At 45.9% G+C, this 17,532-nt stretch overlaps 1 protein-coding gene across 5 annotated transcripts in view; it reads right to left on the bottom strand.

The window, feature by feature from the left end:
* The window catches only part of LOC137638795 (solute carrier family 25 member 35-like), a 52,002-nt gene that overhangs the window by 20,544 nt on the left and 13,926 nt on the right, over positions 1-17,532 (bottom strand). For all 5 annotated transcript variants that reach the window (XM_068371165.1, XM_068371164.1, XM_068371166.1 and 2 more), the window contains exons 3-5: positions 8,231-8,440; positions 7,822-7,888; positions 3,726-3,877 (exon numbers count right to left, since the gene is read on the bottom strand). In XM_068371165.1, the coding sequence (XP_068227266.1) occupies positions 3,726-3,877; positions 7,822-7,888; positions 8,231-8,440 (429 nt within the window). The remainder of the gene's footprint in view (positions 1-3,725; positions 3,878-7,821; positions 7,889-8,230; positions 8,441-17,532) is intronic.

The raw sequence follows: 17,532 nt of genomic DNA, 5'->3' as shown, positions 1-17,532 counted from the left end.
CCATGCTCTGCGTTTACGGGGTGAGGCCGTGTTCTGGAAATACGCTCCAGAAGAACTCCCCAGGCTGGCCATGCTGCGAAAACCCCATTGGGAATCGTGGTCGCAATCGCCCTGGAGCTCGCGCGACGGTAATTCAAAGATTTGCGCGTGGGCGAACGTGGAAGCGCCCATGCGCGGTAACGCAGGAACTCAAACGAAGGTGAGCGAAGGAGCGCAGAAGGAGGGCGAGCGTGGTAGGAAGGGCGAGAGCTGGTGGTCGGCGAGCGATAACCCATAGACGAGCAATGAATACTGCAAGAAATAAGCCGATGTTTGATGTTTGTGCGAAGAAACACTGTAGGTTCGAGCGACGGAACACCGTCGGTTCGCGCGACGGCGTGCGACGGAACACCGTCGGTTCGCGCGACGGAACACCGTCGGTTCGCGCGACGGAACACCGTCGGTTCGCGCGACGGAACACCGTCGGTTCGCGCGACGGAACACCGTCGGTTCGCGCGACGGAACACCGTCGGTTCGCGCGACGGAACACCGTCGGTTCGCGTGACGGAACACCATCCGTCCGCGCGATGGAAAACCGTTGGTTCGCCCGCGGGCGAACATTGGAGAGCATGGGCGCGGACGCGCATGAGCGTAGACGTGCAGGCACGTGGGCGTGTGGGCCCGCAGGCGAATGATCGCTCGGGCGCACAGGCAAGCGGTCGCGCGGGCGAACGGTCGCGCGGGCGAACGGTCGCGCGGGCGAGCGGTCGCGCGGGCGAGCGGTCGCGCGGGCGCGCAGGCGAGCGGTCGCGCGGGCGCGCAGGCGAGCGGTCGCGCGGGCGCGCAGGCGAGCGGTCGCGCGGGCGCGCAGGCGAGCGGTCGCGCGGGCGCGCAGGCGAGCGGTCGCGCAGGTGAGCGGTCGCGAAGGTGGGCAGGTTAATGAGCGCGAGTCCGAGGCGGCGAACGCAAGCGTTAGCGCGATGGCGAGGAAACGCGCTGCCGCGTGGGCGAGGAAGACCGCTGGCGATATGGATCAACAGGCGATCGGTGGTGAGCTGGTGAGCGCTAACGCGCAGGTTGGCGATGGCGCGTTGTGGCATGCCGACGCGATGGCGAGCAGCATGCGCAGGTGAGCGATCGTGCGGTGGCGAGCAGCATGCGAAGGTGAGCGATCGCGAGCAGCATGCGCAGGTGGGCGATCGCGCGATGGTGATCAGCATGAGCAGGGTCGCGTGATGGTGATCAGCATGCCAGGGTCGCGTGATGGTGATCAGCATGCCAGGGTCGCGCGATGGCGATCAGCATGCGCAGGTGGGCGGTCGCCGCAGTTGAGGGTCGCGCGATGGCGAGCAGCATCCGCAGGTAGGCGATCGCGCGATGGTGATCAGCATGCGCAGGGTCGCGCGATGGTGATCAGCATGCGCAGGGTCGCGCGATGGCGATCAGCATGCGCAGGTTCGCGCGATGGCGATCAGCATCCGCAGGTGGGCGGTCGCGCGATGGCGATCAGCATCCGCAGGTGTGCGGTCACGCGATGGCGATCAGCATCCGCAGGTGGGCGGTCGCGCGATGGCGAGCAGCATCCGCAGGTGGGCGATCGCGCGATGGCGAGCAGCATCCACAGTTGAGGGTCGCGCGATGGCGAACAGCATCCACAGTTGAGGGTCGCGCGATGGCGAGCAGCATCCGCAGGTAGACGATCGCGCGATGGTGAGCAGCATGCGCAGGTGAGCTAGTAGCTGGCGAACCATGTTCCTTCAGAAGTGTTGGAGAACGTTGGCGTGCCGGCTGTAACTCACGCGGGCGATCCGGAGATCGCCGAGAGACAGGTGATCGCTGGCGAGCTGATGATCGCTGGCGAGCTGATGATCGCTGGCGAGCTGATGATCGCTGGCGAGCTGATGATCGCTGACGAGCAGAAGGCAATGCGTGGAAGCCTGCGCATAGAAAAAGAGTCCTTGACCAAGACCTGAACCGAAGTTCTAGATCGCGAGGGCGAACGTGGGCGCACAAGGCGCGTAACAGGAACCAACAGGAACAGCAGGGATGATCATCATGAGAGCGCTGACGAACAGGAGAGCGCTGATGAACAGGAGAGCGCCTGTGCGCTAACACTGAGCAGGAGCAGGAGAGAACACAGCAGAAGGGCGCGCAGGGGAACCCTGACACGCAAGGGAAGAACCCCCGTGGGAGGCAATCCTTTGCCCCGAAGGGATCGTTGTCTGCCGGGAGACTGATGTCCGTCGGAAGACCGTTGTCCGTCGGGAAGACCGTTGCCCGTCGGAAGACGAGATCAGACTGCTGTCCATCTGCACCAAGGCGGAAGATCAAGAAAAAGGAGTTGTAGGCTGCAAACGGAGATTCAAAAAGGCGCCTCTAGCACCCTTATAGGGAGATGAGAGGCCCTTACGACGAGGCGGACGGTGGGCCTTACGGCGAGGGAGGCCAACAGCAACAGCAACAGAAGAATCTTCCGAAGAGGAGTCTCTATGAGTGTACTCTCTCGCGAACGAAAGAGAAACACTTCGTAGAAGAGACTGGTCAGCCAGTGACCTAAAAGGAGCAATCCTCCGAAGAGGAGCTCCTGCAGTTGCCCAGCCCCTTGAGCGAATCTGCAGGTGTGATCGCTCAGCACCAAGAGCATAGTCGCATGAAAAAAAGGCAAGAGAAGAACCCCCCAAAAGGGGAAAAACTCAAGCCTGGACAGGAAAAACTTCCCTCGGAAGGAAAGTTACCCGCCCAAGGAGGCAAGCCTCCTGAGAGTTCTAAAATGAACTGGAGAGCTGTCCGTCGTCACGGGAGTACTTCCAGTAGAAGGAGACACGCCCCTGACGAAAATACAAGGGGGGAGGCAGCAACAGCCGAATCCCCAGGACTCAACAAGACAGCTCACACCGTTGCCATATTACAGAAACGAACTAGATCGGTAACTGTAAAAAAATAAAACAAATAACATTAGTACACATTCATTCCCCCGGGAAGGCTCCGAAGAGGAATCCCGAGGGAAAGGAAACAAGAATTACACAACAGGCACGTGCCCTCACAACCACTTACACTCACGGAAGGAGAGCTGTAACCAAAACAGAATTATAACAATTATAATTATGTAACTATGTAATTATGTAATTTAAAAAAAAAAAAACTACAATTAGATTCATAAACTAATTGAGACAAACGTACGGCGTAGCAACCCCCCCACGCGGAAAAGAAGCTACAAGGGCGTAGTAACACGTAGTAAAAGGGTGAACGACCTCAAGAGAGAGAGAGAGAGAGACATAAGTCAAACTCGATCGCCACCCATAAAATTACGCCGTGGTGGCCTAACTGCCGAGGACTCCACGTAGATATCGTACACTACACACACAACTCTGAAAAGGAAACTTACTGATTTCTATACTCAAATATATATACAAACATGAAAACATGTTTACATATATATTGAGTAAAAGAAAAGTAAGCGATTAAGTAAAGACAAAACAAACAATGGCTGCCAAGAGAGGACCAAGACAGAGACGTCTGTCACAGTCCGAGCCAAAAGTGAAAGTGAGCATTCATCTGTGTGTGAGGGGGGGAGGGGTAGCTAGCTACCACTCCCCTACCCCCCCGCTAACTAGTGCGGAGGTAATACACCCTCGTTAAATTCTAATGGCTCGCCATTTCAGCTGCGCTAAAAGGTAAACCCTCTGTAAATAGCGTGGTTTGTATTTCGGTTACGGAACAAATAACATTTCACTATGATACCTTACCTCATAATGATCCAACCAGTCTTTGCTTTTGGAATAAGTAAATAACTGGGAAGCAGATCCTATGCCCACTCGTGGGATTGACGTACTTGCACCACGCCAAAGACCTTTTAAACCGTCTTGCTTAGCTATTTTAATAAGTGCTGATGACACACCTGTAAGAATGGTGGAAAAGATAGCATCAAATAAAAAACACGTTAAGGTAATCAGAAATATTGCATTTTGATATACAATCTGAAGACATTATGAAACAGGACTATTAATAAATAAAACTATCCAAATGAGTCAAATGTTGAACAATTCTGCATCTTAGGAATAACACATCACTTCACAGATATCCTTTTACAAAGTTTCTGCACATAACCATTTAAAGTGTAATTACACATATGAAAAGTTAATGCACCATTTAATGTTTGTTCTTATGAATTTCAGAAAAATTGCTTATAAATATGTTCAAGTTAAAAAAAAAATTAAATTCGGTAAAACTTAATCTTTACGTAAACTGTAGTAACTTCCCACTACTGATATCTGCACTTTAAAAGATAAGGTTCCTGTTGTTTTTATGAATATAGTATGTTTGAAAAAAATCTGGAAACTACATTGGAAGTATAAACTTCTTATACACATTAAAAATTACTTCCCTTACAACAGCACACCTCTATGCTCTCTAACTTTTACAGAAACTCAAAATTATCTGGATTAAATGATTTAAAAACGAAACTTAAGACTAACTCTATGAACATAGAAACCTCACTCCATGGTCTAGCTGAAACACTGCCATTATAACAATTCGTAGAGACTTTCCACATATAAAGGGACTTGAGAGACTATCGCTGATATAGAACAAAATAACAAATTTTAAAGTAATTTGCATTTTTACTAACTATGCAAACTTGAGACCTCTAATAGGAGTATGATATAGGGTGAAACGTCCGTTAGACTTTTAACAAGGTAAACATTGTTGGCAGCCATGCGGTGAAGAAACTTTGCCTACATGACAGGCAGAGCAACCTTCACATTGACCTTTGGCCTGGATGCTTGCAGGGTGGTTGAGGCAGGAAGTGCAACTTGAAGGTCTCAGGTTTGCATAGTTAGGAAAAATACAAATTACAACACTTTAAAATTTGTGATTTGTTCCTATATGCAATACAAACTATTGAATTTTTAATAAGGGACTTATCCTTAGGAGGAAGGAAGTACCCAGGACCAAAACTGGTCAATTAGACCCAAGAGATGTCAATGAACTTCAGTCCTAGGGAGAAGCAAAATATCCTGTCTATGATGCAGAAAATGGATCTTACCTTAGTAAACTACTGCAGCACAGGTATCCAGAAATCTCCTTTGCATTGCCATGTGAAAAACCTTTTGGTCAGACGAGATTCTGGATAACTGTTAAGCGTGAAGCGGCAGAGATGCCACAGAGTTGTGAAATCTCTATAGGTTGGGCCACTAGTACCTCAACAAGGAGTGTCAGCAGATTGGTGAACCTAAGAGGGAAGAAACCTTTCTGCTACCGCTGGTAGACGGGACCACTACGCAGCTACCGCCTGCCTCTGGCGGTTGACCGTGTGTGCCAATAAATTCATCCTGCCTAGAATGCATCTTGCCGACAGCTCCACAGCATTGTCTAACGCCCAAGTATGAGTTTACCTCGCCAACTTGCACAGGTCATGTGAAGAAGTCCCTTACTGCTTGTTGACGATGACTTCTACGACAATGTTGTTGCACATTAACGCTACCAAGTGTCCTATCAAACTGGTGGAAAGGTTGCAGAGCTAAAAGTGCAACTTGCATTTCCAGTAAGTTGATGTACAGATCCTTCTCTTCTGTAGACCATAGTCATGAGGCGGTGATGCCCTTCAACACATTTAGCTTTTAATGCTTTTAGGTGAGAAACCCATGTAAGTCTACAATCAAATATAAAACCTAAAAATCTAGCTTCCCCTACCCCGACAGGTCAAAGTGAGGAGAACCAGCAGGTTCAAAAAGACGTCTCCTCACAGCACGAGGAGGAGAACGTCAAGGATTAAGAGGGGTCACACACCCTTCCACTCTACGATCCTCCCGAGAGGAACGCAGAGCAGACTCTGCCCGAGGGGGAGACTGATCCAGCTCTAAAGATACCTCGCTCCGCCCCTGGAGGAGAACCATAAGCGTAAGGGAACCGCTGATGCCCAGAGGCGGTGTTCTCTCATGAAAGAGAGACTCATTCCCCCGAGGGGGAAACCTGCCTCAAAGAAAGTTCTGCCACTACCCCCCTGTGGATCAGCAAACTCCTCGGCATTAGAAACAGACTCAAGGCCTGACCGACAGGCTACAATACCTGAGACAACCTACAGCTCTAACACAAAAGCTGAACACAAGCTTCCTCTCGCAAATGAGAGGAAAGTTCTCCCAAAGGAGGACATTGCCTAGAACAAGCTTTTTCCCAGCCCTATGGGTAAAAAGCATAGGCGACGACATATGATGGTCACTGAACAATCTCTCTCGTGAACGAGAGAGAAGTCCTCCCAAAGGAATACATCGCCTAAGACAAGTCCTCCCGATGGAAGACATCGCCTAAGACAAGCCTTCTCCCAGCTCTATGGGGAAAAAAGAGTAGACGTAACAATCTCTCGTGAACGAGAGAGAAGTCCTCCCGCAGGAGAACATCCCCCAAGACAAGCTTTCTCCCAGCTCTATGGGAAAAAAGCATTGGTGTAATATCCTCCCGAAGGAGGACATTGCCCGAGACAAGCTTTCTCCAACCTCTATGGGAAAAGAGCATAGGCGTAACAATCTCTCTCACGAACGAGATAGAAGTTCCTCCCAAAGGAGGAACAAGCCTTGGACTTGCTTTCTCCCAGTCCCAAGGAGAAGCACAGTCTTCCGCGACGAGATAGCAGAAGCAGATCTCGTCGAGCTGTCAGCGATTCTTCCTGAAAGAGGGAAGGTTGCTGAACAGCTGAAGAAGAGGAGCTCTCCCTCGGAAGGGGGAGCAGCTCAACTCCGGGGAAGGTTAACACTCCCTCGTAAGGGAAGATTCTCCAACCCCTGGAGGCAAACCTCCTGGCAGCACTATGCTTCCTATCAACAAGCCTTGTTCAAGTTGAAGGTTGACAATGAGTGTTACCTCGTAAGGTGGGCAGCTCACGAGTTGTCACAGGTAGCGCAGGACACTGACCGGAGGGGCCAAAGCCATCGCCCTTGCTTTCTACGTCGCTGCTATTTATAGAAAATAAAATAAAAGTTGTGATGAATTACAATTCATAACTCCGCTGCATAAAATGAACTATTCGGGGAATAAGTCACCTTCCTTGTAAGAGAATTCCTCGAAAGGGAGCGGACATATTAGTTAAGAACACGCTCCAGCAGCCAAGGAAGGGCGTTGGCCCATCGCCAGCAAGAGGAGCAAAACGAGTGTTTAAAAGTTATATCATAAACTTATAAACTTTAAAAAATATTTTTAAAAAAACCATGGGAGCACCACAAACAGGAAAAGAGTAACTGCGCTGAGAAACTGCCGGCCACCCATGCAAGAGAGGGCGGAAAGGTAAGGGAGTAGAGGTAGTAGTATCAACACAATGACAACTCCCTTAATAAAAGTTACAAGTATTCAACAACATACGAGTGTTTCCATATACAGGTATACATATATACACACATATATGTATGAGATAAAAACACACACAAAAGAATAAACTAAACAATAACAATCAAGGCAAGTCTTTGCAGGAAAGAAAGGCAGCATGTCCATACTCTACCGAGCCATAAAGTAAAGTGGTTACTCAACCGAGAGGTGTGAGTGACCAGGGTAGCCAGTATATCCCACCCCCAACGACTAATTAGCGGATGGGGTAGTTATCCCTCACTAAAAATTATCATGGCTCGTCTTTCAGTTACGCCAAAAGTAGATATCCCTATAAACAGCGAAGGGTTTGTATTTGAGCCAGAACAAACTAATATCTAGAATCTTTTTATTGTCTAGTGACATGTATGAGTCAATAATAAGTATTTCCATTCAATAGTAGTGTAGATTTCATGTCAGGTAGTATGACACCTTCCTTTAAATCTCTCCCCCCCCCCACCTCTTCAGTCTTCAGGACTGAATTTTACATACTTTGATGATTGTGCTGATAACCCACAGCTATGGATTCCACAGCTTGTGACTGCAGATGAGTTTTTACCTGTAAGGATAATTCAACATGAATTAATTTCTTATTGAGATAACACATGCAAAATCTCATCCATATATTAATTGCACTTAGTTTTTTTTTAATAATTCAAGGTATATCAAAAGGAAATTAAGATCATTACAACATTCTCATACAATACATATTGTATACTAAAAGTTAAAACTTTTCATCAACTTGGTCCAAAATCATTAAGTTTCAATTTTCCCAAACTTAACTGAATTAGAGAATGTATAACTTCACCATATTGAAATACTGCACTAAAAATACTAAAGCACATAAGGCTATCTACATTGTATTTGAATGAAGAAAAAAATCTAGTATTTTAATGCTTACCAAATAAAGAGGACTCCCAAAAAATCCACCAAGGACCCCAACTCCAGCTCCTGCAATGACACATCCTAAAGTTGAAGTGCTGCCATCACTTAGTGATATGATCCCGGAGTCCAGAATTTTCTGGTATAACCCGAATCTAATGCCATTCATCACAATCTGGTATCCCAGGGCTGGACCTAGCCCTTTCTGAAGGCCACTTAATCCATCTGCCTAAATTTATAAGACAAAACAGTTTTTGTTTTAGAAATACAAACCTATTATTGCCTAAAAACATAAAAATATCAAAAACATTTAATGAAATGATGAATATGCATATAATAAAGAATTACATTTCAAACTGTAAAATAATGATAAATAATAACCAATCACCATCTGACAAAGGGAAAACATTTAAAATTAGCATCTAAATGAAGTACTGTAAAGTAGTTGAATTACAGTTTATTCCTACATGGATACAAACTTCTGAGTCATTCATATGGGGTTACTACTAATCATGTTTTCTGCAACTGACCAATCAAAATTCTGATTGATTGCATCATGCTGGTTAAACACAGAGAATGCGCAAGGACCAAGTAAGAGGTTGTTCACAGCGTCTCGCAACAATACTGCTAGTCGCGAAGTTAAGAAGTTGTTCTCTTACTCCTTCTCTGCGATCAAGCCTTTAGCATTCATCTTGTTTACCCTTTTAGTGTTTAGCTCTCTTGACTGGTGTTTTATCCTTAATTCATAGTCATTTGAGTGACTATTCATTAACTGTGAATTACGAGTGAGTGCCTAAGTCCAGTAAGTCTCAATACAGTATTTACGTTTGTTCCCAGGACGGGATAGCAATTATTGTGGCATCTTATGAGCCGGGTGAACATACTGTAGATACACATCTTCTGTGTCCCTCTTGCCTTGACAAGAGATGTTCAAGAGAATCTCCTTGTAATTGTTGTAGGGAGTGGTCTTCCTCCCAATAGGAGAGTTATGCTTCTTGTTGCAGGAAACTTAAAGACATTTCTACTTTGCCGAGTCTCCTCTTGACGGGAGTTAGAGAAGAATCTCATTCTATGTGGCGAGAACCCCCCTTCAATTTAACATGTCGAGAGAGTTATCTGAAGCCTTATCTTCAAACGACACACATATTCAGAATTGTGTCGGTTACGTACAGCAAGACTTTGAGGAGCCAGGTCCTAGCTCCTCATACAAGATGATAAAGAATGAACAGGTGTGTTCTATAAGACGCTCTCGTTGGGGGGAGCCTAAAGTTGAGAAAACATTTCTCTTAAGTCAAAAGGCAACTGTATTGGAAGAAGGAAGTCTACATTTCCCAACACATTCTCAGGAACCAAGTTTACCATGTGACCATGGGAACCCTAAGCTGAGGTCTCCTCTATAGTCTTAAGAGATCCTTAGAAGCTTATAATATGGGTTGCTAGACAGAATCAGCTGCGGCCACACCCAAAGGCTTCCCAGAACTACGCAATCCTTTCAGCTTGCCCTCTCCTCCCTTACCTAGAGTAGGAAAGTCGAGTAGGAGATTCAACGATACCTACTCTTGTCAGGATTCAAGCTGGAGTATCGTTCAGCCAGAGTATGCTGTATGCACTGCCATTGCAACGGGCAATGACATCATCATGCACGTCAACTCTCTGTGAGTGAAGAATTTTCTTCACAAGCAAGACAAGCCTACAATTCATCCCAGGATATTTGTTTATTTCCTTATTCCCTTTCCTCACTGGGCTATTTTTCCCTGTTGGGCATCTTGCTTCATCAACTAGAATTGTAGCTTAACTAGAAATAATAACAACAATGATATTCCCCACAAAGACAAATCATATTCTAGCTTTAGGCATGAGTACTTTTCTCCACAATGCAGTATGGTTGAGTCCTCCAATTAATAATAATAATAATAATAATAATAATAATAATAATAATAATAATAATAATAATAATAATAATAATAATAACGTGGAAGTACATGCTGAGGATGAACATGATGAACGGGGAAGAAGCTTCACCAAACCTACCTCCGGCCCCTTATCTCCCTATACTGTGCTTAGGGTTGAGGAAATGGAGGATGTTTGAGACAAACTAGGTTTATCTTATAACTTTAATAGCTGGATTAATGCCAAACCAATGAGGGCCACTGCTGTGAGTGCTAGCACCGACCCAATAGAAGTTAATCCTCTCGGAACTTTTAGGTAGGTGTCAGAAATGCCTCAAGCTACAAGGGTTAGGAACCTCATTCTTCAGATAGAAAATATGACAGAGTCTACCTCACAGAAACGTGTCACTGAGGACAAACAGTAAGAGAGGATTCAATCGCAAGTAAATAATCCTAAACTCAATCATAGCCCAAAACTCTCGAAACAAACTAAAGATGCTAAACCTATTTAACATGCAGGTTTCAGCCTTGGAGAATTCTCTTAATAGCCAACAAGTCCCTAGGGTTACCACTGCTGGCCCTGTTCGAGCAAAGAGATTTATTTGCCCCCAAGGGAGCTTTTCAGAGCCAATTACCGTTACCAAAGAATTTAACTAACTTAGTGCTGTCCACCCAAAACAGAGGACGTGACGACATTCTCCGCTTTTTCAGGTACAGAAATAATGGACATGGAAATACTGTAGCAGCTACGTCCGTAATCCATACCTGTTCAAGGCTCGACCATTGATCTAGAGAAATACTGTTTCCTCTATGCAACTACAGAAGATCTTAAAGATTGTAATGCCCTACAGAGATTTGAAGATTTGTCACAAGCAGAGTCAAAATCCCTAGAATTCCTGTTACTTCTGACTGTTCCCTTATGGGGGAACTGTGCCCTGAAAATATGTGATGCAATCTTGGCCAGGTGCGTAGAACAAGTGCCCCCTGAGAAATTCGTATTTGCTGAATTCCCCCTCTCTGTTCTCCCAGACAGAAGTAGAGTCAGCAATAGCTAAGATTGCTGGACGAGAACAAACAACTTCAGGAAGGGAAAGAATATAACTGGTAGGCCTGCTGTTCAGTGCCTACAGAGAGGACTGTATAAGATACAGAGGTAATAAGTAGTTCAAACTACTCGAACCAGGGGATCGAGATCCTTTCTTCCTGAATGCAGAAACCAAAGATTCAATAGTTCCTACTTGTGTAAAATCATGCCTAGACTTACCACAGTAGGGAAGGGATGCTGTAGTGCACAAGGAAGCGATACTTGGTCGAGATCCATTCTCTGAACACTGAAGATAGCATGTTCAGGATATGGGTCTCCACATTCCTGTTTCCCTAATTTTGTTAGTTTAGATAAGCATCCACTATGGAAGCATCAAGGTAGGATTCCATGGCCTTTCAGCCCTGGTACTAGATATTCTCTACAAGAGTATTCTATACCAGATGCGGGCAGGGGAAGAACCTGTTGCAAGCTCCCCAGTTCTCCCAGCCTTGCAAAACGTGGGGGAATTCTTTTGGATCTTCCCCCACCCTCTTTTTTTCCTTTTTTATTTGTATTACTGGTACAGTATAGCTGTTTGTTGTTTTGTTGCAGATCATTGGCTACCTGAGATAAGGTACCAATTGCAATCCTCACTAGGTCAACATCAAGGAAGATTTTTAAGATTCTACTTTTCGAGAGAAAAGCTACAGTATCTAATCTATACCCCTGTCAGGACTTAAGGTCATGACAGCAAGATTAGGATATGAAATATTGGCCCTCTCTTCCCTATCTTGGAAGGGAGCTAGCTCCAACCGGTGACAGCCAGATGTATGGCCATAAACTGGCATTTTTACACTTCAGGCAAGAATGATCTTTCCCGAAACCAGGGTTTGATCGACAACACCCTTTCTCCAGGGAAAAATATTACCCATTCTGAAAAGCAATGTCTATTCTAGTATTCATGGTGTGAGTGGTGTTTAGTGTCAGAATTCCATGAATACACAGAACCCCTCCCTGATCAGAAAAAACTAGGCTTCCCATGTCCCTGGGAGGAGGGCATAATGCCCTGAGAATATACCCACTTCGAAATTGAAAGTTGCTCTCTTGTTTTTTTTCTCATCCATCTATTAAACAGGACTTCGGTACTTCCTTCCTAGTCTAGAAAGGCTACAAGCCTCTCTGGAAAAAATAAGAAATCAAGCATAAGGACTCCAAGGGCAATCATATCTACCCCTTTCAGGAACCCTGACAAGGAGGTTTACAAAGAGGTATAATCCAGATGATCCCCCAGAAGAATCAAGACATCAATGAGTAGAAGCAGTCATGACTACTTATGAGGACTATTCAGGTAGGACCCAGAGAGCTAGGTCCTCCACACCTCCTTACAAAACCTGGCCTTAAATGATCTCCCTATCATGAATCATTTAACTCTGCCAGATTGCTCGTTAGCACCATTTCAGCCAGTACTATGGTAATGATCAACGTCGTCCTCCTCCCTCATCTCCGGACTAGAGACCAGGAGATACAAGGGAGTCATATGGAGATCTCAACTTTTTATGAATAAGAAAAGATCAACGGATCTAGTACCTCTCATGATGAGCCAGAAGAGACCTTCAGACCAAATAAAGAGGATCACTTCTAGACCAGTTATAATAAGCTTGCTTGATAAGTTGAATGGAATCCTAACGAATGTCTTCCCGGGGAAGAATTTATCAGCAAATGAGGACCGTACAGGCCATAGAGAAGCTTTAATAAGCTGACTCTAGTATGGAGAGAGTTCCAAGATCGTGTCTCTTGGCTAAGGAATATTTGACAATCTTCAAAACAGTTCCTATAGCTTCCATGAAAGATCTTGGCTCTGATCCGAGATACTAGAATTCCCTGCTCGAAAGAACTATCAACAACCTCGTTACCATGGCCGTGGATGGACGAAACGGTCTCATAAAAGTAATCCCCGCCCTCTACTATTGAGTCGGGAAGAGGGGTCTTTCATTATCTCTTAAGATTATTCTTGTGATCCCAGTCAAAAGTGCCTAAGTTATGGATCTAACTACCCTTTACTCTGACCCTTTTATCTTCCAGCCAAGTAAACAAGCCTACTTGCAGGGTCTCCTTCCTCGGAAACGTAACGCAGAAAGGTTATATTTCCCGAGATTATCATATTCTCCTTTTAGTATGAGAACCAGATCTGAGGAATTTGTACTTGAACTTTTCTTGAGCTTGCCTTTCAAAAGTCTAGGGTTGGTCTGAGAGCTTCAAGAACATTATTTTCACAAATTTGTCTCTCGAAAAGTCTAGAGATGAACAAAGACATGTGCCAGTTTCCAGCCCCAGGCCTCCTTGTTCTGACATTCTTGGCTAGAAAGATCACCGAGAAGGAAAATGATTTTAATTGGATCTAAAGCCTGCCCTGGGGTTTTTCACCCCAGAGCTAGTGAGCCTAAATTCTTTAGTATCTATAGATACTGTACACTAAAACATTGCCCTTCTGTTTATCATGTAACATTTGATGTTCATACCACTTCACCCCTGGGGATGATTACCTTTTGCAAACTGAACGAACAGCCTTACCTTGTTATGAGCCGGCTACTCCATTCCCTGGCGGTTCTCTTAGAACACTTACTATTATTATTCATAAGTGCATCAGAGTAGGTTTTATTTCTCAAGAATCGGAAGTTTGACCTTGCCTCTCTACAAGCTGGCTACACTATCCTCTATGATTCACGTTGATCTCCTGCTATTACTAATAGTAATTAAGATCTTCCAGAGAAGGGTTTACCTATTAACTTCACAAAGACTTCCTCCCTCCTTAATAAGACTCCCTATATGACTCAGAAGTTTGTATCCATGTAGGAATACTGTAAACATGTTATTTTCATTAGTAAAATAAATTTTTTAATATACTTACCCGATAATCATGTAGCTGTCAACTCTGTTGCCGACAGAAATCTACGGTCGGGATACGCCAGCGATCGCTATACAGGTGGGGGTGAACACCACAGCGCCATCTGTGGTCAGGTACTCTAGTACTTCTTGTCAACACCACCTCAATTTTTTCCTCGGTCCACTGGTTCTCTATGGGGAGGAAGGGTGGGTCAATTAAATCATGATTATCGGGTAAGTATATTCAAAAATTTATTTTACTAATGAAAATAACATTTTTCAATATTAATCTTACCCGATAATCATGTAGCTGATTCACACCCAGGGTGGTGGGTGGAGACCAGCATACATGTTAACAAAGAAGCTAAGTATCCCGTATTTTATTTTATTAGTTATTCAAAAATAACATAAAATAAATAAGTACCTGGTAAGGAAGACGACTTGAACCATTACTCTGCCTTTATTAAGTACGTCTTTCTTACTGAGCGTAGCGGTCCTCTTAGGATGCTGAACGACTCTTAGGTGCTGAAGTATAAAGGGCTGCAACCCATACTAAAGGACCTCATCACAACCTTTAACCTCGGCGCTTCTCAAGAAAGAATTGACCACCCGCCAAATCAACAAGGATGTGGAAGGCTTCTTAGCCGACCGTACAACCCATAAAAAGTATTCAAGAGAAAGGTTAAAAAGGTTATGGGATTATGGGAATGTAGTGGCTGAGCCCCCGCCTACTACTGCATTCGTTGCTACGAATGGTCCCAGGGTGTAGCAGTTCTCGTAAAGAGACTGGACATCTTTGAGATAGAATGATGCGAACACTGACTTGCTTCTCCAATAGGTTGCATCCATAACACTCTGCAGAGAACGGTTCTGTTTGAGGGCCACTGAAGTAGCCACAGCTCTCACTTCATGTGTCCTTACCTTCAGCAAAGCAAGGTCTTCTTCCTTCAGATGAGAATGTGCTTCCCTAATCAGGAGCCTGAATAGGTAAGAAACTGAGTTCTTAGACCTTGGAAGAGAAGGCTTCTTGATAGCACACCATAAGGCTTCTGATTGTCCTCGTAAAGGTTATGACCTTTTTAGATAGTACCTAAGAGCTCTAACTGGGCAAAGTACTCTCTCCAGTTCGTCCCCCACCCACCAAGTTGGACAGGCTTGGGATCTCGAACGACTTAGGCCAAGGACGTGAAGGAAGCTCGTTTTAGCAAAAAACCGAGCTGCAAGGAACATGTAGCCGTTTCAGATGTGAAAACTATGTTCCTGCTGAAGGCGTGGATCTCACTTACTCTTTTAGCTGTTGTCAAGCACACGAGGAAAAGAGTTTTTAATGTGAGGTCCTTAAAAGAGGCTGATTGGAGAGGTTCAAATCTTGATGACATAAGGAACCTTAGGACCACGTCTAGATTCCAGCCTGGAGTGGACAACCGACGTTCCTTTGAGGTCTTAAAAGACCTAAGGAGGTCCTGTAGATCTTTGTTGGTGGAAAGATCCAAGCCTGTGTGGCGGAAAACCGCTGCCAACATACTTCTGTAACCCTTAATCGTAGGAGCTGAAAGGGATCTTACGTTCCTTAGATGTAACAGGAAGTCAGCAATCTGGGTTACAGTGGTACTGGATGAGGAAACTGCATTGGCCTTGTACCAGCTTCGGAAGACTTCCCCTTTAGACTGATAGACTCTGAGAGTGGATGTCCTCCTTGCTCTGGCAATCGCTCTGGCTGCCTCCTTCGAAAAGCCCCTAGCTCTTGAGAGTCTTTCGAAAGTCTGAAGGCAGTCAGACGAAGAGCGTGGAGGTTTGGATGTACCTTCTTTACGTGAGGTAGACGTAGAAGGTCCACTCCTAGAGGAAGAGTCCTGGGAATGTCGACCAGCCATTGCAGTACCTCTATGAACCATTCTCTCGCGGGCCAGAGCTGAGCCAACCAACGTCAGCCGTGTCCCTTTGCGAGAGGCGAACTTCTGAAGTACCCTGTTGACAATCTTGAACGGCGGGAATGCATACAGGTCGAGATGGGACCAATCCAGCAGAAAAGCATCCACGTGAACTGCTGCTGGGTCTGGAATCGGAGAACAATACAACGGGAGCCTCTAGGTTATCGAGGTAGCGAACAGATCTATGGTTGGCTGACCCCACAGGGCCCAAAGTCTGCTGCAAACATTCTTGTGAAGGGTCCACTCTGTGGGGATGACCTGACCCTTCCGGCTAAGGCGATCTGCCATGACATTCATATCGCCCTGAATGAACCTCGTTACCAGCGTGAGCTTTCGATCTTTTAACCAGATGAGGAGGTCCCTTGCGATCTAGAACAACTTCCACGAATGAGTCCCTCCCTGCTTGGAGATGTAAGCCAAGGCTGTGGTGTTGTCAGAGTCCACCTCCACCACCTTGTTAAGCTGGAGGGACTTGAAGTTTATCAAGGCCAGATGAACCGCCAACAGCTCCTTGCAATAGATGTGAAGTGTCCTTAGCTCCTGATTCCATGTTCCCGAGCATTCCTGTCCGTCCAAAGTCGCACCCCAGCCCGTGTCTGATGCGTCAGAGAAGAGACGGCGGTCGGGTTTCTGAACAGCCAAAGGTAGACTTCCTTGAGAAGAAAGCTGTTCTTTCACCACGTGAGAGTAGACCTCCTCTCTTCGGAAACAGGAACTGAGATCGTCTCTAGCGTCATGTCCTTTATCCAGTGAGCCGCTAGATGATACTGAAGGGGGGGAGGTGGGGTCTCCCTAACTCGATGAACAGGGCCAGCGATGAAAGTGTCCCTGTTAGACTCATCCACTACCTGACTGAGCATCGGTTCCTTCTCAGCATGCTCTGGATGCAATCTAGGGCTTAGTATATCTTTGGGGCCGACGGAAAAGCCCGAAAAGCTCGACTCTGAAGATCCATACCCAGGTAGACAATGGTCTGGGATGGGACGAGCTGGGACTCCTCAAAATTGACCAGGAGGCCCAGTTCCTTGGTCAGATCCATAGTCCATCTGAGAATCTCCAGACAGCGACGACTTGTGGGAGCTCTTAAAAGCTAGTCGTCTGACGGAGCCGGACACAAGATCATGGTACTGCTGCACAGTCTGTGAACTGTCAACCATGGGGAAGCGAGGAAGTACAGTGACAACCCGAAGCTGTCTAGACTGTCTGGGTCGTACAGACAACTCCTTATCGGGTTGCTGAGGTTGCCGCACTGCGTCACAACAAGACACTTCTGCTGGTTGTTGAACGTCTTCCCAGTGACACACTGACTCCGTAAACAAAAAATCCTCTAACAAGGACTAAGCTTGGACTGCATGTCTTGCAACACAGCTCAAGGTCTATGGGAGCAGGTGTGGTAACAGACGGGGTTAGCGACTGAAGTGGAACCATTACCCTCCCTGGAAGCATGCTATGCTTAAATAAAAGTCCATAGGAGGCTAAGCAGCTAAAGGCTCCTCTCCAAATGACAGAGTCCTCAAAGGAAAATCAGAAGGAGGGAGAATAGCACTTTCTCATCTACAGGAACCATATCCGAGAAAAGCTAAGTTCTCTCAGT

This window comes from Palaemon carinicauda, chromosome 3, assembly GCF_036898095.1.
Source record: "Palaemon carinicauda isolate YSFRI2023 chromosome 3, ASM3689809v2, whole genome shotgun sequence".
In the NCBI taxonomy this organism is placed as follows: Eukaryota; Metazoa; Arthropoda; class Malacostraca; order Decapoda; family Palaemonidae; genus Palaemon; species Palaemon carinicauda.
The sequence above is the reverse complement of the archived record's forward strand: the minus strand, read 5'-3'. Positions and strand labels throughout refer to the sequence as shown.